The sequence below is a fragment of the Saccostrea cucullata genome, unplaced genomic scaffold, assembly GCF_032062105.1.
Source record: "Saccostrea cucullata isolate Sc308-1 unplaced genomic scaffold, CSIRO_AGI_Scuc_v1 ctg1949, whole genome shotgun sequence".
NCBI classification, from domain to species: Eukaryota; Metazoa; Mollusca; class Bivalvia; order Ostreida; family Ostreidae; genus Saccostrea; species Saccostrea cuccullata.
The window spans coordinates 82,529-108,996 of NW_026941305.1; the positions used below are offsets into that span (position 1 = coordinate 82,529).

General features: G+C 31.8%; 1 protein-coding gene across 1 annotated transcript in view; it reads left to right on the plus strand.

Annotated features, from left to right (window-relative positions):
* LOC134257597 (probable serine/threonine-protein kinase pats1) overlaps positions 1–22,456 on the plus strand; it is a 33,219-nt gene extending 10,763 nt beyond the window's left edge. The window contains exons 4-5 of the mRNA XM_062740185.1: positions 11,535–11,668; positions 20,377–22,456. Coding sequence (XP_062596169.1) covers positions 11,535–11,668; positions 20,377–21,660 — 1,418 coding nt within the window. The 3' untranslated portion in view covers positions 21,661–22,456. The remainder of the gene's footprint in view (positions 1–11,534; positions 11,669–20,376) is intronic.
* The last annotated feature ends 4,012 nt before the right edge of the window (positions 22,457–26,468 follow it).

A 26,468-nucleotide genomic window follows, 5' to 3' on the forward strand; every position in this document is an offset into this window, starting at 1 on the left:
ATTTTTTTTTTTGAAACTTTTTTAGCTCACCTGAGCCAAAGGCTCAATAACAGAAAAGCTATGTTAAGTCATATTGACATGTTTACAAGCATCCTCATGTATTGAAGATGTAAATTTGTTCAAATCATGAGTACATTTTGCGGTAGGGTGGGAAATGATGGGGAGTCAAATTCCCTCGCCACCCCGCCACCACACCCTTTCAGTAAACTTTCAATTCTGATCTGATTTATACATTTTCCTAGCCGATGTGCTCAGGTTAGCGATGTGGCCCCTGGACCTTTTGTTTAAAATTTTGACAATTTTGACTACGCTGGAAATATTTCATTTAATTTTTCTCATCTAAGCCAGAGGCTTAAGTTAATTAGCCCTTTTTGCAGTCAAAATTTGTCTGTCATAATTTTTTTTTTCATTTTCATTGTTGATCGAAACTTTAAACACATTTTACTTAAAAAAATAAACATTGTAAAAATACCAGCTTATAAAAAGTTATTAAATTTGTGAGATTCTCAATATGATACATTTCAGCTACTGACACAAGGGATTAAGAATGTGGAGCAAGTGCCAATAATGGGGTATACCTGACTTCTCGGCATTCTGGTTATCACCATCCGATTCAGACATGCCAGTGAAGATCAACTTCAAGGTGAGGATTGAAATCCATGAGGACACTTGAGGCATTCATGTGTCAATTTATTGTTATTTGTTTTTACACCTATTGCTTCTCTATCCACTAGTTGTTGTGTGTCATCAATTGTTCAATACTGACTGAACCATTATCAACCAAATTTGCATTTCCAAAATTGTACACTATGTTGCCCCTGGGTAATAGATAGGTTCTGATGTTATGGTAGAGATATCAAAAATGCAGTAATTCTTTGACAGTCATCTTTTCTGATCCTAGCTTAGGTACTCAGCAAATAAACTTAATGCATACATATATTATATTATCCTATGTTAAGTTGTTTACGCCTTTATATATACTGTATACAGGGTTATTTTCGCCCCATCTAATTTTCGCCCTTTCACACTTGCAAACAATTTTGCCCCGTTTTAAATTCGCCCAGTCATAGTTTTGTTTAAGAAATTATACTGTATTCTTTGAATTCGCCCCGTTTTAAATTCGCCCAAATGATAATAGGGCGAAAGGGGCGAAAATAAAACGGGGGCGAAAATTTCCCTGTATACAGTATATGCCTATATGACAGCTTAAAGCAAGTACTGAAGTTTCTGAAATGCAAGGCAAACTCAAAGGTCAAGGTGAAAAGGTCAAAATTGTTAACATCTGAAGGATTTAGGTTTAGTCATATGGAATAAATCTGTGAAATATGAGACATTTAATATTAATTGTTAAAAAGTTATGGCCTAGATTATAGTTTTTAAAAGTGGGTCAAACTCTTAGGTCAAGACCAAATGGTAAAAAAAAACTCTTTGAAGGGTCCTGTCACAATGATTACAAAATAATGTGAAGTATCAGATTGATAGCACTAGATGTTCAAAATTATATCCTAGGTCAAAGTTTAGGGATTTTTTTGTTGTTGTTGTAAAAGTGGATCAAACCCTAATATCAAGGTCAAGAGGTCAAATTTTATAGTACTCCAAAAAAGTTCTTGTCACAAGAAATACACCTGGTGAATATGAAGCCATAGCTCTACCCACTCATAAGTAATGGATAAGATTAAAAGTTTTGCAGACAAATACTGGTAGACAAAGAGATGGACATACAGTGCAAAAACAAAATAAACCTAAGAATCTTTGATAATGGAAGCAAAATTAATGCATAATTATTTTTTCATGACCGTTTATATAATTACAAAGATTCAAACTTATTGATTTTACTTTAAAAAGTTGACCGTATTATTTGATTTCATAATAAGAAAAACTAAATGAGACATAAATTAAATTCATGACCAGTCTTAATAATATTTTTAGATTTATTTCTGTTCTTTGCTTTACAGTGAGCTTTTGCTGATGGACGCAAATTGTTCAGAAAAAATCCAGCTACCACATTAATCACAGCCTGATAGATTTCTGGCGAGACTTCAGAAGAAACATAGATGCAATGGTAGGTAAATTTTTCCTTTAAATTCCCTTGCGACACATACAAATTGCATCATCAGATCTAGGTTAATGAAAAAGAGACAATATTATCTCAAGGTTTGTTTGAAAACTGACACAAGATTATACTGTTTAAAGTTTAAAATCATTTGCAGGAAAAAGTTTTCAATTTTAGATCACCTGAGCCGAAGGCTCAGCGAGCTTTTCTGATCACATTTTGTCTGGCGTCCGTCTTCTGTCTGTTTCACATTTCCAAACTTCTTCTCAAGAACTACCACTACTGGCTTTTAAAACCCCTGTCCGTATGAAAATCCACTGTCTTTCTCTGTATCCTACAGCATTTTCACAGTAATCTACGGTATATCTACAGTATGCTACGGTATGCTAGCTCTGTATGTACAGTAAATCTCTGTATGCCACTGTATGTATCCCCAGCATGCCACAGTTACATACAGTAGGCCCCGATACGCCTACAGTATGCCACTGTATGGCTACTGTTTCCTACAGACAACTACGGTAAACCCCAGTGTATGTCCCAGTACGCCCCTGTATATGTTCATTGAAGCAAAAAGAAGAAGTTTACACACTCCCAGAGCACTGTACGGTTACCTAAGATGTGGGATTATCAATTAAGTACACAGAGTTACTTACCTAAGAAATTTTTGAACATTATTTTAAACACATAGTAGTATTTTTTTTTAATTTGTTAAGAGACTTATTGTGTTTTTTTATAACTCTGAAATGTCTATTAAGAATTAATAAATCATTGCTTCAAAGATTATTTATCTATCAATTTTTAGAATTAATTATTAAATTATTCTTTGGTTGATTTATTAGTTAATTAATTTATTTATTCATTTTGCAAACACCTATTTAATCCATAAAATACTTTGAGTGACTTTGTAACTTTTGAAGAAAAAAAACGCGACCGGGGTAATGCTGCATTTTGGAAAATTGCAGCTTTTAAAATTGATATAGTTTCTTTGAAAAAATAAATATAATTAATTAACAGCATGAAATTAATCATTTTAAAAATAAATCAATCTATTTCTTGACAAATGCAGAGCTGCAGAGTAGACACGGCACAAAATAAATAAGGTGAAGTGGTAAGTGAAAATTAAATAGAATAAATGACTTTAAAAATACAGAATTAATAAATGAACTAATTATTTATCTTATTTATTTAATCTGTTTATCAATTTATCTACAAATACATAAATAAACAAAAAAAATAAAAAATAATTTATTTATTTTTGTAATGACAAGACAACAGTGATTAAATATACACCCCCACCCCCCAATTGATTTTTTAAGTTTTATTTTTATATGCTACATGTACAAAGTATTTTTTAAGCATATTAAAACAAATTTCAATAATTTTTCGTCCATGATGGATATCAAAATAATCGTCAGATTATGCACAGATTATGCACAATTTTAATTTGTCAATTGCAATTTCATATTTTTACTTTGTTTTGTTTTCAAAACCGTAACACGATTATGAAAGAACTTCAAAGCCATTGATTGTTTACAAGTGACATGGGGGACACAGTAATGACACCTATTGTCTTTTTCACTGACCATTATACCTTGTTTATTTTGTCGCAGAGAGCGACAGTAACCACTCTGCGGCTGTTTGAAATAACATTTTCTCTTTGTGAGAAAACCGTTTTTTGTCAAACAAAACAAAACAAAATAAAAGTATCAAAAAGCTATTGACGGGTTAAGATTGTGCATAATGAGACGATTATTTTGATATCCAACACGGAAGTAAAATAATTAAAAGTAGTATAAATATGCTTCAAAAAGACTTTGAGAGACATTTTAGCAGAAACTTGTTTACATTGAATAAGCCAAATAAATCCAACTTTCAGTATTATAATTAATTAATTTGTTTGTATCGTCAATTTTAAAATCAAATAGATAAATATATTGTTCTTTTTACAATGATAAAATACGAGGGTTGATCCAAAAGTTCGAGGAATTTCTTTCTAAAATTTTATCGTGATTTTATAAAAGCAAACAATAGGCATATTTATAAAATAGAGTCATAATGCAACAATACTGGAAAATTTCACCACGTTCCAATTACCAATAAGGTCACACGGGCTTTCTGAAAATGGATAGTTGTGCAACCCGGGGGAGACTTCGACGTAACGTCAAGTAAGGTATGTCACGTCACGTTATAGAAGCATCTCACCCTAATGTCCAATTCGAACACTTAATTCTATAAAATGCTGCATTTTTTTTTATATTTTTTTTTTTCATGAAAAGCCTGGGTATCCTCTCGCACAAACTGATCTTCATTTTTCACTCATGTTTCAAAATATCCCCCATCTTTCCATATGATGTTCCGATTTCATTAGCAATGTCAAGAACAGAACGTCAGTTGACAACGTCTATTATCGCTTTTAATTTGTCTAGGGGGATAAACACTTAAAACAGAGCCTCAAAAAGGCGGTCACACCTTGAATCAACGTCCATGGAAGTTCTATTTTTCTTCAATTTTTTATGACACTGGAAAACCAGTAACTAAATGTATTTTTCCTCAATTTATGTCAATAATAGACGCATTTTAGATAGAGTGATTCCGGGATTTTCACAAAACTTATGACTTTACCGAAATTTGACGTTGTCTAAAAACCGAAAGATTAACAAAAAATTATCAACTAATAAACAAAATATCCTTTAAAATCAGTAAAACTCACATACAAAGGTTTATAAAAAATCAAGCAATAATAATGATAATAATGACATAATTTTCATTTTCTATAATACATAGGGCGGTTTTATTCTCATTTCAAGTATTAAGAATTAAAATGATAATAAACGCGTTGATGTCTCCCCCGCATTTCCAAACATCCGTTTCTATGGCAACTGCTATAGACTTTTATCACAAATATTTAAAATATTTTTTTTTATTTAAAATATTCCAAACGTGTCTATATTCTCATTTGTAATTTTCAACCAATTTCACTTATAAATAAATAAAATATAAAGAAATTCCACGAACTTTTGGATCAACCCTCGTACGTGCTTTAAATCAGTTTTATTTATTTATTCACTAACCATTTAAAAATCAATTATTGAATTGATTTTAAAAACTTTTTTTTTTTAATGCAGCATTACTCTTGTTGTGTAGGTGTTCGTTTGTGTAATTTTTTTTCCAAAAGGAACAAAAAAGCCATTCCAATTATTTTATGGATTAAACTGGTGTTAGAAAAATAAAAAAATGGTAAATAAATAAAATAAATAATTAATTTATCACCATGAAAATGTCAAACTCATTAGTTATATTTTTTTAAATTGACAAAACAACAAAATAATCAATTATTTATATCCCCGAAAATGAGATTTCTAAGGGTTTTTTGTACTAATATTTTTATCCTAAACTATGTTACAAAGTATTTTTTAAGCATATTAAAACAAATTTCAGTTATTTCACGTCCATGATGGATATCAAAATAATCGTCAGATTATGCACAATTTTTATTTGTCAATTGCAATTTTATATTTTTACTTTGTTTGATTGAAAAAAAAATCGGTTTTCAAAACCCTAACACGATTGCGAAAGAACTTCAAAGCCATTGATTGTTTACAAGTGACTCTGGGTACACAGTAATGACACCTATTGTCTTTTTTTCACTGACCACTATACCTTGTTTATTTTGTGACAGAGAGCGACCGTGTCCTTTCTGAGGCTGTTTGAAATAACATTTTCTCTTTGTGAGAGAACCGAATTTTTTCAATCAAGCAAAATAAAAGTATCAAAAAAGCTATTGATGGGTTAATATTGTGCATAATGAGACGATTATTTTGATATCCAACACGGAAGTAAAATAATTAAAAGTAGTATAAATATGCTTCAAAAAGACTTTGAGAGACATTTTAGCAGAAACTTGTTTACATTGAATAAGCCAAATAAATCCAACTTTCAGTATTATAATTAATTAATTTGTTTGTATCGTCAATTTTAAAATCAAATAGATAAATATATTGTTCTTTTTACAATGATAAAATACGTGCTTTAAATCAGTTTTATTTATTTATTCACTAACCTTTTAAAATTAATTATTGAATTGATTTTAAAAACTTTTTTTTTTTAATGCAGCATTACTCTTGTTGTGTAGGTGTTCGTTTGTGTAATTTTTTTCTCCAAAAGGAACAAAAAAGCCATTCCAATTATTTTATGGATTAAACTGGTGTTAGAAAAATAAAAAAATGGTAAATAAATAAAATAAATAATTAAATTATCACCATGAAAATGTCAAACTCATTAGTTATATTTTTTTAAATTGACAAAACAACAAAATAATCAATTATTTATATCCCCGAAAATGAGATTTCTAAGGGTTTTTTGTATTAATATTTTTATCCTAAACTATGTTACAAAGTATTTTTTAAGCATATTAAAACAAATTTCAGTTATTTCACGTCCATGATGGATATCAAAATAATCGTCAGATTATGCACAATTTTTATTTGTCAATTGCAATTTTATATTTTTACTTTGTTTGATTGAAAAAAAATCGGTTTTCAAAACCCTAACACGATTGTGAAAGAACTTCAAAGCCATTGATTGTTTACAAGTGACTCTGGGTACACAGTAATGACACCTATCGTCTTTTTCACTGACCACTATACCTTGTTTATTTTGTGACAGAGAGCGACCGTGTCCTATCTGAGGCTGTTTGAAATAACATTTTCTCTTTGTGAGAGAACCGAATTTTTTCAATCAAACAAAATAAAAGTATCAAAAAAGCTATTGACGGGTTAATATTGTGCATAATGAGACGATTATTTTGATATCCAACACGGAAGTAAAATAATTAAAAGTAGTATAAATATGCTTCAAAAAGACTTTGAGAGACATTTTAGCAGAAACTTGTTTACATTAAATAAGCCAAATAAATCCAACTTTCGGGATTGTAATTAATTTTTCAAAAAAAGAAATAGATAAATGTATTGTTCTTTTTACAATGATAAAATACGTGCTTTAAATCAGTTTTATTTATTTATTCACTGACCATTTAAAAATCAATTATTGAATTGATTTTAAAAACTTTTTTTTTTTAATGCAGCATTACTCTTGTTGTGTAGGTGTTTGTGTGTAATTTTTTTCCCAACAGGTACAAAAAAGCCATTCCAATTATTTTATGGATTAAACAGGTGTTAGAAAAATAAATAAATTGTAAATAAATAAAATAAATAATTAATTTATCACCATGAAAATGTCAAACTCATTAGTTATATTTTTTTAAATTGACAAAACAACAAAATAATCAATTATTTATATCCCCGAAAATGAGATTTCTAAGGGTTTTTTGTATAAATATTTTTATCCTAAACTATGTTACAAAGTATTTTTTAAGCATATCAAAACAGATTTCAGTTATTTTACGTCCATGATGGATATCAAAATAATCGTCAGATTATGCACAATTTTTATTTGTCAATTGCAATTTCATATTTTTACTTTGTTTTGATTGAAAAATAAAATCGGTTTTCAAAACCCTAACACGGTTATGAAATAACTTCAAAGCCATTGATTGTTTACAAGTGACTCTGGGTACACAGTAATGACACCTATTGTCTTTTTCACTGACCTCTATACCTTGTTTATTTTGTGACAGAGAGCGACAGTGTCCTATCTGAGGCTGTTTGAAATAACATTTTCTCTTTGTGAGAAAACCGAATTTTTTCAATCAAAACAAAATAAAAGTATCAAAAAAGCTATTGATGGGTTAAGATTGTGCATAATGAGACGATTATTTTGATATCCAACACGGAGAAAAAATAATTAAAAGTAGTTTAAATATGCTTCAAAAAGACTTTGAAACACATTTTAGCGTACAATTGTTTACATAAAATTAGCCAAATAAATCCAACTTTCGGGTATAAAATTAATAATTTTGTTTGTGTATTCAATTTAGAAATAAGAAAAAAGTTTTTATGCAATGATTGATTACATGCAATTAATAAGATTAATTCTTTTTTAAAAGAACATCAAAAAGTTAAAAATAAAACAAGAATTACCCCGACTGTGTTTTGTTTTTTTTTTTTTCACAAAAGTTACAAAGTCACTCAAAGTATTTTAAGGATTAAATAAGTGTTCGCAAAATAAATAAATAAATTAATTAACTAATAAATCAAACCAAAGAATAATTAAATAATTAATTCTAAAAGTTGATAGATAAATAATCTTTGAAGCAATGATTAATTAATTCTTAATAGTTATTTCAGAGTTATAAAAGAACACAATAAGTCTCTTAACAAATTAAAAAAAATACTACTATGTGTTTAAAATAATATTCAAAAATTTCTTAGGGTAAGTAACTCTGTGTACTAAATTGATAATCCCACATCTTAGGTAACCGTACAGTGCTCTGGGAGTTTGTAAACTTCTTCTTTTTGCTTCAATGAACATATACAGGGGCGTACTGGGGCATATACTGGGGTTTACCGTAGTTGTCTGTAGGAAACAGTAGCCATACAGTGGCATACTGTAGGCGTATCGGGGCCTACTGTATGTAACTGTGGCATGCTGGGGATACATACAGTGGCATACAGAGATTTACTGTACATACAGAGCTAGCATACCGTAGCATACTGTAGATATACCGTAGATTACTGTGAAAATGCTGTAGGATACAGAGAAAGACAGTGGATTTTCATACGGACAGGGGTTTTAAAAGCCAGTAGTGTACTGGGCCAATTTCAACCAAACTTGCCACAAAGCATCCTTAGGTGAAGGGGATTCAAGTTTGTTCAAATCATGACCCCCAGGGGTAGGGCGGGGCCACAATGGCTGACCAAATTTTATATAGAAATATATAGGAAAATTCTTTAAAATTCTTCTTAAGAACAGCGAAGAAATAATTGGTCATATTTATATGGAAGCATCCCCAGGTAGTGTAGATTAAAGTTTGTTCAAATCATGACCCCTGGGGGTAGGGCGGGGCCACAATGGCAGACCAGAGTTTTATATAGAAATATATAGGAAAATTCTTTAAAAATCTTCTTCCTAAGAACAGCAAAGCCATAATTGGTCATATTTATATGGAACCATCCCCAGGTAGTGTAGATTCAAGTTTGTTCAAATCATGAGCCCCTGGGGTAGGGGGCCCAAACTTTTGGATTTAAACTTTTCAATAGTATTGTAATCCAATTTCTCCTTTTTCCTAGCCAAAATGCTCAGGTGAGCAATGTGGCCCATGGGCCTCTTGTTTTTCAATAATTTTATACTTAAAAAAACATTGATGTATGATTTTGAATTATAATTTATGATGTATGATTTTGAATCTTTTAAAAATCATTTACAGTGAAAGTGATATGAGTTCAACCTTATACTGGGATGATATGAGTTTGCTATACATGTATCTACATTTGTTCATATTTTATGTTATCTTGATAAATATGCTATGAAAATATTGACTTTGGAAATGCAGTTGTAAAATTCATGACTGCATTTCATTTACCGGTACCAAGTAGTCATTACAATTATTTTCTTTTGCAGATGTAACATTATCTCCAGACATTTGGGTGTCCCTTGAGCAGAGAATTGTCAAAAATTGAAGCATTCAATAAAGAAGATTAAGAAACAGAATGTGTCCAGTTGTTTGTTCATCAAAAGAATAACTTGGATAATCATAGTGGTGCTTCCTCAAAATCTTCATGTGTTCAAATTAAGATTAAGATAAAGCTCATTAAGTCATTTGCTGGATCAGATTTTGAGATTGTACTTATTGCATCTTTTTGAATATCAGTAACCGTGAAACCTTGATGATTAGTTGTACAAATTCATATACAGATATAATTATTAGAATTTCCTAATACTTTTCCTCAAATGGATTAAAAGAATTGAAAGTCCTATGTACTGTGAACATCACATGGATTTGATATGAATATCACATAAAATTCACACGAAATTCATATGAAAATCTGTAAAGAAAGTAGCAAAATATTCATATGAATTTCGTGCGAATTTTTTTTCACATGATATTCATGCGAATTTCATGTAAAAATCACATGATATTTTTATGCGAATATCATGCGACTTGTTTTTCGTCTCCTTTTCATGCGAAGAATTCGCACGATATTCGTGCGAATTTCATATGAAATTCATGCGAGCCACTTTTGCCTGTGTAGGGAGATTGTAATCCCCAACCCTTCTTTTGAATTTGCATTGTTATTTGAATAAGACTGCATACATATACTAAAAATGACTTTGAACATCCCCCCTAAGAAAACATCCCCCCTAAGAAAACATTGACCCCAATACCCCACTATTATTGTTTTTTTTTCATTTTTTTTCCCTTGCTTTTCAGAAAATTCTGGGCTTGAATTTTTTTTTGACTTGGATGTGAACCCCCGTTCAGAAAAAAATCTAAATCTATTCCAGTAACTATTAAAATGTCACATCGACAACGGTTGATAACTTCACAATCTGACTGTGGCATGCGATCTTTGACCCTTTTTGATCTTTAACCTAATCATATGCGGTTTATTTTACTCCAATCTATGCTTAAACTTGTACTTACCGAGTCTGTCATAGGTCCTGTCAACACTATAAAAATATTTAAATGCAATTAAAACACAAAATGAATTATTTCAATGCACACCAAAATGTGCCATATGCTTATAATCCCATTCAGCAAACATTCAATCGCCTTAGCAGATGAAGTTGCAATCGGCCGAGGTGTGCCGAGTGATGCCTAGTCTAACAATATGATAATGTGTGACGCAACCCAATGTGGTGTAGATATTTTCCAAAAGGTGTTTAGATGTAAACAAAAAACATATTTTAAATTAACTCACAATAAACAATGTTTTAACTACTTTCCCATCGAGCCTTTGAAGAAAACGTACGTATCGTGTGTTTGTGGTGTTGGAGTGGGGGGTATAAGTAAATTTAAAAAGCTTTTATTATGAGCAAAATATTTATCAAAATCTAATTCACACCATTAAATTACTTCTGTTTTGTCAGACTGGTAATGAATTTAGCATATAAAATACACATAAGATGTTCTGAGTCATAGGTCACATAGGTCACAGGGTCTGAGAATTTCTGCATACTTTATTTGACGAATACATGTTCAATGTAAATTATATAATTATTTTTTCCTTGGAAAGCCCAATACGTAGGAGTGTGTATTTAGAAGCAAACACATTAGTACGGCTATTAATGTCTCCTGAGAGCATCTAGTTTTCAATATAATGTGATGATTAAAATTTGTTTTACCTATATCTAAAATTCAAATGGTAGATTGAGCTTTGTTGATCTAATCTTCAAAAAGGCAAATATGACAGCCAAAATTATCTATACATGTACTTCCTGTTGCACAATGGCACAAGTAATATACCTAAGTATATTTTTGTATTGAGAAGCTGTCTTTCATTAAATTTGTCAATAGATTTTTTTTTTCAATTAGGTCAGTATCCAAAATATTTAATTTATATGTTTGTTTTATCTATGATAGATTATTTTCACTTTTGGCTCCAGTCTATCAAGACTTACTGCGATGAAGGCAACACACATCCAACAGATCTTGGTACTGCAAGCCAAGGAGTTTTCCATCCTGTAATTCTTGTTGCCTCCCATAAAGATAAGCAGGTGAATATAAGTAGTTATAACAAATAGGTACTAAACATTTTAATGTAATTTACATTCAGCAACAGTATTCTCTTTTTCAAAGAATCTGTAAAAAGTGGGAAAACGTTAGTATGTGGTAGTATTCGGTGCCATTTAACAACTTAAACATTGTAAATGAATTGTTTTAATGCTGGAAAATATACCAGCAGAGCAATTACTATAAAAATCAAAGTACTGAGAGTACTGAAAAGCGGTAAGCATGCTTTCATCTAATATGTACCAAAAAAGTGCATGAAATGATGATATTTAAGTATTCATATTTTTGTCCAATGTCATCAGAGATAAAAAAAAAAGACATTCTGTTTTTGTAATACTTTACTTAATAGTAAAACCAATAACATTCCAAACTGATGTCACATATGGATGAAATCTGATTAAAATTAGATGTTTCGAATCTCCTACTGCTTCTCGAACATCTAACAACATCCTATTTGGGGTCATAAAGAGTGAATCTTTGATTAGCCGAAGAAAATGGTTCCTCCGAAATCCTGGCTTATAGTTCAGATGGGTTTCTTGTTTTCACCACCGACCCAAAACACCCAAGGAGTTTTGAAGTAAACAAAATGTGCATTGCAAAAGTTGTGTTATGTATATGACGTGTGGGGTATCATGTAAAGTTTGTGCTCTTTCGATTGCATTATTCACGTTCAGATGCTAGACTGCAGACTATACATGAAATTTATTCCAAAATTAATTTAATTCAACGTAAGACAGTATCAATAATAGCATCTATTAATTAAAGAATAGATGCCTTTATTTTATAAGGAAAACTTTGTTGCTGCTATTTGAGTTGGGTTAACTATAAATTAGATCGGGTTCGGGATATCTAAAATTCCCCCTCTTTGCCCTGGATCCGAAGAACGAAAGGTATACGATTTTTTGTAGCAGACAGAATTTTCAAAAAATATGCTTTCAATCACGATTGCTGCCAATATATTAAAATAAAGGTGTACAAAATCATGTTTGTTTTATTTTCCTCTATATAAATAATGATGATCTGTAGGCGTGGGATTAATTTGAAAATTGTTTACCGAGGCTTGAATCTACATGGCCAAAGTGTTTGTGTTTACTAGTACATGAATTCATAATCGAAAGGTCGCTCTGATGTGACCCCAAATGGGATGTTAGATGTTTGAGAAGCGGTAGCTGATTTGGAACATTTAAGTAAAATTTAATTGAATTGAAATGCATGTTTCATAATTTAAACATGTGATTTCTTCAGTTTGAAAGACAGGAAGTGCATTTTTAAAAGTTCTCTCTTGGTGGCATCCAATCGATCTCTGGATGAAAACAATTATTTTGATGCTGAAAATTTAATTGTCTTTCATGCTCTATTGAATCTGAAAATAGGTAATTGTAAAGCCTACTATATCAAACAACTAAAAAAAATGACAAGTTAAATTCTTTAGATTAATGGATTTGGAGTAGTGTAGATGTACAGTAGTGTACAGCTGGCTAGTCAGAAAAAAAGGTTGGCTGAGCAGAGACGCAGTACAGTTAAGGTGCGCAAAGGAAATATCGACGAAATTTTGTATTTAAAAATGTATTCGTAATCGGGATGGTGATTATTTTTAGTACATTATTTATATCGGATAATTGTAATTATGATTAATAAGTACATATCGAGGACAATTATATTTTATATTTAGACTAGTCACGTGATGCGGCAGTCACGCAATTTTAGTACATTGACTAGAAGTATTGATGTTACATATAAATATCACTAGTGCAAGGGCATAACCAAGTTAAATTTCCAAGTTTAGTATATAAATATTCTCAACACGCATTATAGTTTCTAAAAAGTGCTGCGATCCTGTCTAGATTCTGCAATTTCATTCTTGATATTATATTTGTATAATCGAATGCTATATTTTTTGCTGGTCAGCGGCATAAAATATTGATATAATTAAACTGTTTTTAAGATTTCATCAGGATCGAAGCACTTTTCAGATACCTTAATAGATCTTTAGTTGAAATGCAAAAGCTTACATTGATCCATAGAGTGTATGCCCTTGCACTAGATCGATTTATTAAGACCCCCCACATTACCATTCGATGTACTTGCATACAAATATACGGCAGTGTCAATTAAATACGTAATGTACAGAAAATATATTAATAAAACAGTGAAGAAGACATTAAATTCAAGTTATTGGCCCATAGAATATCTTTAAATAATATTTCATTCAATTAGAGAATACATACTTTTTAGAGAAAATATTACTTGATCTGTCTCTCATTGCATACATACTACGTCACGTTGTAAGAAATGACGTCATATTGACAAGTGCATTGCGATCAGTGACTTGTTTATAACTTGTTATGTGGAATTTAACTAACGACAAAACAACACGCTGTAGTAAGTTTTTATGTAGTTTGATGATTTCTTACTGGTTAAACTAGCAGATAAACTCATTTTGTGGTATTTTAAAGAAATTTGTATGACGTATATTGTGTATGATGTCATAGTCAAGTTTTCCCATACAGATTAGACTCCTCCTGCTTTTTGTAACCTTAACTGTGTTGCGTCGACTTTGTAAATGATTTGATATCAGAGAGCTCCAGATGTGTAGGCTCACTGCGGGTGTAACCTGTCAACGAGGGATTCTTACTTCTTCTAGGCAACGGATCCCATCTCTTGAACTTTCAGGAGTCAGCTTTTCATCTTAAATCGATCATTGATCATTCCGTATTTTGATACAGATACTGAATACTTCCGTTTAGTAATATTATGAACTGCTACTTCTTCGGGAAGACTGGCGAGTGAACAAGATTATCAAGCTTTATGAAATGTACTTTATTGACTTTTCAAACAAGTAGATGTTAGAATAAAGTAAATGATATATGAGAATCATTTAAAAGAAGTCTTTCACAATATGTCTAGATAAGGACAAATAATGTGTATTTGCCATTTACTCTTCATGCAACATTGTTCTCAAATAAAACATGTGAAAAGGAAAGTTGTCTAATCAATCAATTATAGTATTTAAAAATTCAAATGTACACTAAAAGTCAGTGTAACTTAAGGAGTTATCAGTGTCACTTTCTTCAATATGTCGGTTAAACAATATACAATGATTTCTTTTCTATCAATGTGCCTCTAAACACCTGTATTTTAATTTAATCCTTCTTAAACGCTCAAAATGATAATCGACAAATTGGACAAATTCAAATTTAAAAGTATTTTCTCAGCTAATAATACGTTCCTAAGGAATTGATCAACTTTTCAAAACTTATAAATAAGCATTAAGTATATATTTTAAAATTTTTGCTAATTGCCAAGATTTTTCATACCTTATCCATCTGTGAATAATAATATCAGTTGATTTTTAGAAGAGGATCACAATGCCGATTAAAATTAATATATAATTGTCCATTTTTTTTTTCAAAATTAATTTTACTGCTTAAGTGCTTAGTTATTTTTTTCAAAACTAAAAGTAAGTGTTCCCTTGTGATCGTTTGTCATAAATTATCAAATAATAATAATAATAATGATTGGATTTATATAGCGCTTTTCTAGCATAAATGCTACTCAAAGCGCTTTACAATCATTATTACCCCAGCAGACCTTAACAATCCAGAATCTTTCTCAGTGCAAGCTGCCGTAATCAGCGCTAGAACACTAACATTCTGACAATATCTTTCACTGTCTATAGCCAGGTACCCCTTTTACACTTGGGTGGAGTGAGGAAATTCGTGTAAAGTGCCTTTCCCAAGGACACAACGTCGACTTGCCGCGGCCAGGATTCGAACTCGCAACCTTTCGGTTTGGAGTCCGGCACCTTAACCACTAGACTACCGACGCCACATTTCAAAGACGGAGTAGAGAATTTACCCCTGGGAGCAGAGCTTTTATAATCTGTTTATTAGACAGAGAAGAAAGAAAAGAAAACAAACGGTACATTGTGGAGGTAATCCTATTGTTTCCATAAAAAAACGTTCAAAAAGGGTCAAACGTACAGATGTATTCGGTGATTTTATAAAAGCGTTTTTCATGTATTACTGAACTTTATAAATGGTGTTTCTTAATACTTTGGGAAGGAAAATCAAACTCGATCGAGAGATTTGCTGATGTTTTTCCAGTCTGTAATACCCTTCAACCTGCTGTTTAATTAACCGTATCGTTCAACTTTCATAAATAAACTAACAGTTGCTATAAATCGCGATCGCACGATGTACATGTAATAAGGACCAGATTCTCAGTTCTTTGAAGTTAGTGTTCTAATTATTGTCAATGCTTTGGTGAATACTCGTAAAAATTCGATTTAATCGTTATAATAGCCACTCTTCGTACACAGCTTATTGTCAATCTCTCACCAGGGGGCGTATTACGCCAACAGTATACAAATCATGGGAAGCGCTTTGCTGAAGTTACCGTTGTCGAAGTCTCCGGTTTTGGTTGCAGAAGGATAAGGTAACGTGCCATAAAGTGATGTCGATAGGTAGCACCTTATGAAAATTTCCGGTTTTTGGAGGCCCATACCATAAAGCGGTTAGCTAGCTAACTAGCTAACGGCTTAAAAAAAACATGTTCACGAAATAATCTTTGTTTTTACAATGTGATGTCAGAATATTAGTTGAAATCCTATTTAACATTTGGGCACGGCTTCCTCTCTTCCTTTCAGTGAAGAAAAGTATCATCTTTTTGCTTTTTCAACCATAAATATTTAGATACAAGTCTGAGTGTCGTCTTCAAATTTTCCTTGACTTTGTTTAGACGTACTTGTCACGACGTCCTTCAATGTGTTGAATTCCTTTGGAAAAAGCAATAATTTACTTACATGTTTCTTATCGCTTTAGAAATATTTTCTCTCTGGAGTTCCAAATGAACGATAAATAAATACTGAAAAAAGATGACCAAAAGTAATTAAACGGAGATCGAACACTTTGTGAACGATGAAAGCTCAAGGAAAAAGTGAACTCAAAACTGTGAAATGTAAGCATACAGTAACAGCACGCGGAATCAGCATGAAGCGAAAGGAAAATGGGAAAGTAGAATGTTTTTGGTACTGTACATTACCCTGCGGTGTTTTCGAAACTTACATTATACCTTGTGTAGAAAAATCTCAAACTGCGAAGTTTTTATTTATTTTTTTCTGATTTTGTTTGTCAATGAACTAAATATATAATTGTTGTATTAAAAAAAAGTTAATGTATAGGAGCATTTGATGTCGAGATTAAATTTCCGTGACATCAGCTGATGGCGATCGGGCCTTGTGACAAAATTCGAAGTCAGCATGGAGTTTAGCAGATAAGATTATCAACGCGTTAGAATTAAACTTTAGGAAGAAATGTTTAGCGAGAAATATCATATTTGAAGCCAATGCTACACGAAAACAAGTAAGCATTTCCGATTTATGTGTTAAATTTAAGCCTGAATCGAACAGGTGGTCAAAATGGCGTTGGACATCTTGTGTATTTATATATTTAAGGAGTAGAATGTTTCGATATTTGGCTAATTTAGAGACTTACTGAAAAAAAATTCAGGTGCCTGTGATTAATTATACGGCACCCCTCATGAACAATAAATATTTGACCGAATTATGCCACTGGGCACAGGGAGGACAGGTTTATTACTGGCTACAGGGGTTTAGGGTTATTACTGACTGCAAAACATCGGAGAATCTCTCGATCGAGTTTCAATTTCCAAAATATTAAGGCATCCCTTTCACTAACATAGGTAATACTAGTACACGAAGAAAGCCTTTATATAAAAATACTGAATACATCTGTAAGTTGTACAGTTATGGATTACTTCCTTAATGGAACGTTTGTTTTCTTCTCCTTTTTTAGCTCACCTGAGCCGAAGGCTCAAGTGGGCTTTTCTGATAACATTTTGTCCGGCGTCCATCTGTCCGTCTGTCCGTCTGTCTGTCTGTAAACTTTTCACATTTTCGACTTCTTCTCAAGAACCACTGGGCCAATTTCAACCAAACTTGCCACAAAGTATCCTTGGGTGAAGGGGATTCAAGTTTGTTGAAATGAAGGGCCACGCCCTTATTCAAGGGGCGATAATAGGGAATTAATGAAAATTTAGTGGTATATTTCAAAAATCTTCTTCTCAAGAACAACTGTGCCAGGAAAAATGAAACTTATGGGTAAACATCCTCAGGTAGTGTAGATTCAAGTTTGTTCAAATCATGACCCCCGGGGGTAGGGCGGGGCCAAAATGGCCGACCAAAGTTTTACATAGAAATATATAAGAAAATTCTTTAAAAATCTTCTTCTAAAGAATGACAAAGCCATAATTCATCATATTTATATGGGAGCACGCTCAGGTAGTGTATATTCAAGTTTGTTCAAATCATGACCCCCGGGGGTTGGGCGGGGCCAAAATGGCCAACCAAAGTTTTACATAGAAATATATAGGAAAATTCTTTAAAAATCTTCTTCTCAAGAATGACAAAGCCATAGTTCATCATATTTATACAGAAGCATGCTCTGGTAGTGTAGATTCAAGTTTGTTCAAATCATGACCCCCGGGGGTAGGGCGGGGCCAAAATGGCCGACCAAAGTTATACATAGAAATATATAGGAAAATTCTTTAAAAATCTTCTTCTCAAGAATGAAAATGCCATAATTCATCATATTTATATGGAAGCATGCTCAGGTAGTGTAGATTCAAGTTTGTTCAAATCATGACCCCCAGGGGTAGGGCGGGGCTAAAATGGCCAATCAAAGTTTTACATAGAAATATATAGGAAAATTCTTTAAAAATCTTCTTCTCAATCATTTTCTAAAAAATAGCAAATCCATGATTGGTCATGAGACTACTTTTGGATTTAAACTTTACAATAAAAAGCCGTTTTATACTAGTCCTACCCTTGGTACTCAGGTGAGCGATGTGGCCCATAGGCCTCTTGTTTCAATTGAAATTATTTAAAAGATGATAAAAGCTTTGTTTCCAGGGAAAAATTGATTTCCAAAATGTGTGAATAGGTAGAATGAACCCACCTGCTGACCCGCAGTGAGCCTACAAAACTGGAGCTCTCTGAAATTACCGTAATTATTCTCTGCTCGTCCATCCGGTTTTTTTTTTTCAGACTAGCCAGCTAAAGATCTATGTACAGTACCCCAAATCAATTAATCTAAAGAATTTGAATCATTGTTTTATTTTCGTTTTTTAGTTGTTTGCTATAGAGCCTTAACAGTTACCTAATTTCAGAATCAATAGAGCATGAAAGCCAATAAAATTTGCAACATCAACATAATTTTTTTTTCGTTCTGAGCACTTTTGGACGCCACTAATGGAGACAATTAGGGATTTTTGAAATTGAACTTTGTGTATTTCAAACTGAAAATTGCAGGTTGATATACTGAAAGGAAAAAGAAACGCAGGGTAGCATAATTTTCGAAAAAAAATTGACCACATGACCGAAAATTACGAAAATTGGAAAGAGGGGAAATTGAGTTACTGTGCATCAAAATCAGTATTCAGAACTACCGGTACTTAACCGCAAAATTTATGACGTTACGTAGGGAAAACGCTAAAAAGCCCTAAACACGTGCAATTTATTTACGACGAGTTTGTCAACAAATCTTGTTGCAATATTTGATGCATATGAGGTATGCACATCGTTTTTCAATGTTAAAACACATGATGAATTTATGGCAATCTTGGCACAGTTAACGGAAGTTCAATGGGGTCTTGTTTTCGAATTGCCTAATTAACGAAAAAAGGCAACAACGGTTTACTAAGCAGTCTATTGTACATTTTCCCACATAAAACTTTTTACCCGTTGTGAGAGAGGGTCTGGAATGGTTTTCAATCAACCGTGACGATGACGATAACGCGAAACAGAGCCATTTTACGAGCGAGTTATTCGTCCTGCCATATCTTAAATCGTCACCTTACTACCACAAGAACAGCCATTTATAGAGAAGACGATTACTAGTATAATCATTACATTCATACGAAATTTGAAAGAAAACAATTCCGCAATTTGTTTTTTTTAGCCAGTCAACTTACGGTTGTATTGCTCTCACTGGCGCATGCGAGCGCCGTTTGACTTATTTTTTGCGTGGTTACCCATGGTAAATATAGCCAGGGTTTAACGGATAAACACTCTGATGAAATTCCATGCAAAGGAGAAACAAGACTCTGACAAATGCACGAGATGGACATTGAAGATAATGCGAGTTTTCGATTTTCACTTTTGGGGGATATCGTCATTTGAGATTCAATAACTCATGAATTATTAGACAAAATCGTATGAGAACTTGGTTATATCTTTTTGAAAGATGATTTTAAAAGTTAGATAGGAAAACTAAAAAGTAACTCAAGAAAATCAAATTTAATTCACATCAAAAGTTTACCCTGCGTTTCCTTTGCCTTTCAGTATATTTTGAAACAAACATTTGTGACATAACTCTGGGATGTTATTGATTATACCATTTACATGTAGTTAAGTACTACAAAATTCATTGTGTTTGCTTCTTCGCTGATGACACTGGAAAAAGATATGCATGCCTACTTTAATATCAGCATTCAATGCATTTTTGTTATTGTACACTGTACATATTCGATGAAAGCATGCTAACCGCTTTTCAGTACTTTCAGTACTTTGATTGTATCTTAGTTTTCAATGATTTATCATTAATTGATTTTCATCCTATGATCATTATATGACTGCATACTTATATGATACATGTACATATATCTATTAAAGAGCTGGTGGAAGAAAAGGGGATCATTCTTTGGCCAATTGAACAAATGCTTGTCTGAAAGTCAAACTTTAAAAGAACTAATTTCTCCCAGAAGATATTTTGAAGTCGAATGTCCAGGAAAGACATTGACAAATGATCAGGAAGAAAAAATTGAAGAAGTGAGGAATTGTATAGTTGAAACTGTAAAACAACTACCTCATTGGGGAGAAAAAATTCCACTAAAATGGGCAAATCTTGAAGAATTTCTTCGGATGAGGAAGGAAGAGGGAGTCAAAGTTATTAAAAGACAGGACCTTAAAGCCAATGGCGAAATTGATTTATCTGATGACGATGACCTTAATGATGCACTCAGATTCTTTCATGAAATAGGACAACTTATCTATTTTTCTGAGAAAGAAATGAAGAATGTAATTGTTATCAACGTTCAGTGGTTTGTTGATGGCTTTAAATACATCATAACAGACGAGACTCATCTGGCAAGAAAGGACTGTAACAGTACACTTATTAAGGCGGGAAAAATAACTGGAAAAGAAATAGAAGAAGTGTGGAGAAAAGTCGATTCAGAAAAATCCTATATTCATCATAAACAAGATATTTTGCCATATCTGGATAAACTCGGCTTAATGACAAAAATTCAAAGCAAAGACAATGAAGCTTATGATGAGCTGTATTATATCCCAAGCATGAACAGAATAGATCTTGCAAAAGAATATAAGGAAGCAATTAATGGAGGACAAAAAACGTCCATCATACTGTTCCATTTCAAATCTTATTTGCCTCATTTTTTCTTTTTTCGATTAGTTGTCAAATGCTTACATAAATGGAAAGCCCTCAATATGGAGATGTTTTGTAAAAATGCAGCATTTTATAAGATGGATGATGCAGGCCATTACATTGTAATTGCCGTTAACAAAACATCTATCCAACTGCAGGTGTTTACGCCTGAGAAGGGAATGGATTTGCAAACCGAGAGTGCCATAGAAATAAGAGAAACAGTGAAGAGTATGATCCATGAAATAACACAAACTTTCCACAGGCAAACTAAGTATGAGATAGGGTATACCTGTAAAGATATAAACATTACAGAAGAAGACGAAGAGTTCTTTTTGACAGAAGAAGAGGTTAAAGCGCTAAAAACAGAAACAGGAAAAAGACGTTGTCCGAAACATATAATGGGAAAACAGATCCACGACATCGATAAAAATGAAATACTGCGTTTTTGGTGGAAGGAAGATACTGCTTCTTCTCCAAGAGACAATCATCAAATTATTAATGAATCTGAATAGGAAGCAGACCCTTAAATTATTCAATGAATAGAATACGATGCTTAATAATTACTTACGTATATTGTATTCTTATGAGAATTCCTACTATATTTATTTGGCAAGTGATATCATTCAAATATTCATTGTACAGTGTAAAATTATTGTCCGATCAATGTTATTTTATAAGTATTTATAATGTTTTATGCTTTATCTTACTAATTTGCTCATGAATGTAAATACTGTAGCACATCATGGCAAGAGTGTTCTTTTATTGCTAAAAATTTGTCTTGTTTATGAAAATATATATATATTCACTACGCAATCTTTCAATTACAAAATAACGATAAAGCGGATGAAATTCTTAAAAATATGATGACTAATTTGTAAAGGTATGACCTTTTTTATTCTCGTGTTATATATGTACATATATGTGCTTTAAATTTGCGAAAATTGTATATGCGATTTCAAAAAAATGTACTGACTATGTTCTAAAAAACAGACCTTTTGCAAAAGAGAAGCGATGTGTGAAGGATTTGGATTCATTTCATGTGTCTTCTGCAACCTAAAAAATAGATTGTTCAGATAGGAAATGGGAACCCATTTTAAAGTAAACAGAAACTCACGCATTACGTCACTTACAACTCGTAAAACCGTAATCACGCTTTTTTACGAGATGTAATTCTTGAACTTTATTGGTTTTACTTTTACTTGGCGTTATAAATATCCGGAAATGTTTTTGCTCCGAATTGGTCATGTCAACAAACTAACAAAAATTGATTTTACAGTTTTAGATTAGTTCATAGAGTTCAGAGAATTCATTAAGTATTAAAGATAAATATAACGACATTTCTGTGAATGAAACATGTTTGATATGCCGATTGTATGGAGCAACTTTTACTTGGCGTTATAAATATCCGGAAATGTTTTTGCTCCGAATTGGTCATGTCAACAAACTAACAAAAATTGATTTTACAGTTTAAGATTAGTTCATAGAGTTCAGAGAATTCATTAAGTATTAAAGATAAATATAACGACATTTCTGTGAATGAAACATGTTTGATATGCCGATTGTATGGAGCAAGGATATGCTGTATGTATCAAAGTTGAGGCGATTATTGTCCACGGACAAGTTGATATAAATAGTGATAATACCTAAGAAAAGAATTGACCTAGACAAATTGATGTTTTTTTTAATTTTATTGATCGATCATTGCAACAATCTCTTTGAATGGTAATTATTACAGAAGACGCAAATTACCCCTCCCCCTTCAACCTGCTTACCAATCAATCACAAAGCAAAATCATTTTTTTATATTAGTATACAAAAATAGTTCATTCACTTGAAACATACAAACCTTCTGTAGCAAAATTACCCAGTTTGTGAGATTCAACCAATAACGTTCAGATTCATTGCCTCTAATTAATTGACAAGTTTGTTTTATTTTTTTAAGTTAGGATAAATTTTATCAAAAATAGGTTTTGGTGTGTATTTTGTTGTATTTTGTTGATAAAAGTATATACTCAAAGTTTAACAGTACTATAATTGGAAAGTGCGGCAATATATATTCATTTAATTTAATCATTTTTTTTAATGTAAGAGTACATAATTGGATTGGACTTCAGACATTGACTATGTAAGTCCTCTCCAAGCAATATATATTACTTTTGGAAGCAAAAAAAATCAATGGGGTCCCACTAATGTAGAGCTCATACCATAAAAGTAATGCGTCAACATCTATATTTAAGTTCATTTGTTTTTTTTCTTAAATGTTATTTGGTAAAAATAAAAGTTTTTCAGGAGTCCATAAAATTTTTTATTATTACCGAGATTGAACCGTGAAGAATATTTTCTCATGCTGAATTTTAATTCGTTAGCCCAACAAAGTGCAAATATTCATATTAATCCACACAAAATAATGATTATGTATGGTTTATATTCAACGAAATCTGGGATAAGTTAAGGTAATTCAACCCTTCTATGATGTCAAATATTTTTGCAAAAACTCTAATAAGTTTAAAGCCATACCAAATAGAACAATTTCTCCTTGATGAATGCTTTACAATAGGTGAAATGATAAATATTGTTTATTTAAAGAAGTTTAAAAAATGCATAGTTTCTATATTTAATCAATTACTCAATCTTTAAAGAAAATTTACAAGGGCAATAACTCCTCTTAAGGTCTCTTCATTCAGGCATTTGTTTTATGGTAAAATAGTTTCCCTGATATTCATAACTCAAAAGTATCTTTTAAGAAGGCAGTATTAAGGAATTATGCATTTTAACCAGTGCTATAGTGTCTTGAGTTACAAAAACGGTTAATGACGTGTATCATTAGGGTGAACATATAAAAATTGTATAAAGTTAACAGCAAAATGTTTAAGATAATGAAATTACGTAAAGAATTAATGTAGTAAAACTTCCCTAAGTTATTTTTGTGTAAGTATTTTACACAGACACATGATATTATATGTTTCTTGATATGTTGAAACACAAAATCAAATTTCTAAATATAAAACCACATTAAAGCTACACAAGACTCGTACACATACAAATGTTGGCATAAGTCATATACAATTATTATATCCGTTTGATATTTTAGATGTATGTTCAGCTTTAATTCACTTTACTATCTAGCTCTCATAGAATTCTTTTTTAAAGATATATTATTCTATGGTACACTTGCAGAGGAAGTCTTCAATGAATAAAGAATTATCAAGTACGTTTCAATGACGGTAGTGATTCGAATACACAATTGTTCGCAAAATTCCAGAAAGTTTCATGATGAAAATTCCAATAACAACGGAAGTGACGACAAGGCTACGTGCACGTCTCGACTGCGCTTGTGCTTCTACTTCATCTCCCTCTGCTGCTGCAGCGTTGGCCTGAATTAGAATGACAATTACTTGAAAATATATGACATTTTTTACAATTAAGTTTCTTTCATAACTTCTGTCCAAACCCAGATTTACATATATCCCTTTTCTCCCCTTCCCAACGATGAAATTTTTTATGTAAGCTGCAATTCCCTGTGCTCAAGTTAAAGTTTAAATTTGATAATGATGTCTTATAGAAAGAAGCCATTAAAAGATATTATACTTTGACAGATTAAAGTCAAATCGATTACAAAGGTGCTTCTGTGTTCACATACTGTTAATACATTATGTAGTCCATTCAATTAGCGAAAATAAAAGTTCACTCCAAAAGAAAACGCTAAAGATTATTATATTAAATTAAAACATATATTACAACATTTAAGTCTAATTTTGCCCTAATTAGATTAGCTGTGGATACTTCTGTTGCAAAAGAGGTTATGTCTGAGTTTGAGATAAATAATTTGAATCTAACTTTTTGTGCGCCCATTTGTTAATTTTAGCATATTTTAATATAAGATATTCACATCCGACTCTAAATATTCTCTCATTTTATTTCTACAGAAAGCCTTTGTTCTTTATCAGTCAATACACCCCTAGCATATCAACCGTACGGATGTCCTGAGCTGTGCTCCTCCATTATGACACCCAAAGTCCAATATTGAATTTAAATGTACTTAATACTGTTTTAGATATATATTTGTATGAATATAATTATAAACAAGAAAATGTCTTTTGTTAAATGTACCAAAATTAATGTTACAGCAAGTGTAAAAAAAGATTACCTAACCCGTTTTCTTTTTTACAATTTCTTACAGATGCAACAACTATTTGCCTATTAACAAACCAATGAAAGCATTTTATTATTATTTTTAAAAACCGTTAGATAGGATTGAAATTGAATATGAATAGACCATTTAGACCCTCATACATGAACTGAAAACAGAGAGACATAGAGACAAACTTGAAGGGTATCTCATATATTTCAGCCATCTAAAAACGTTTATTTTAGGGCTAAATAAAACTAAAATTTATATGCTTAAATAATATTATAGCAATATTTCTATATCTCCTCTGATTTGTGAAATTCTTTTCTACATATATTCATTACAAAGGATTTCCTATAACAGATAGCTTGATTTTTTTATCATAAATATACTACATGTAGGCAATATAGATTGCACTCAAGTTATACACGTATTTACTTGGCAGCCAATATATGAATCTCTTGTCTATTCTTCATAGTCATAAAATAAGAGTACTAAATTCACATACGAATTTTAATATCAATGCTTCAATTCGCCTATCATAAATGCAAAATAAAAAGCAGACCAAGAGAGCCCTTGTTTAGGAGAGTATACGAGAGTGATATTTCATAATTTTTCCATTTCTATTTTTTTTCTCTGTGATAACTCATTGAAAGTTGACAGAGTCGATTCCTTGATAATTCTAACAAAATGTAAATAGGCGATCGATAGGAGCTAAGGAGGCCTTAAAGGCGTGCAAATCTCGTGTGCATCTGTCTCTCTGTCTTACGATAAGGAGGTCAAATATGCATAAATCTCGTGCAGATGTCTTTGTGTTTGACATCAGTCGGCAAGCACTATTGAAATTTGCATAGGAGTCATCGTGTGATTTGTATCTCTAAATCAACAAGTTTTACAATAAAGTGGAAACATAAGGAAACTCTGTCTTGCTAATATAGTATGCCAGGGACATCAATGTTATGCAAATTATTCCATGTTTCCCACTATCGCTGATGCCCTGGCATACTAAACTAACTAGACAGTGATTCCTTAAATAACGTATACAGCTGCCTCTACGTTACTTATGATTGAGAAACTCGTCTTAAAAATAGTTATTCCTTTAAATGCTGAAATCACTAAAAATGCAAGTAAATTCATTTCTCCAAATACCTTGCAAGCTGCAAAAATGGCAAAAATTCCTGTTGGCCAAAA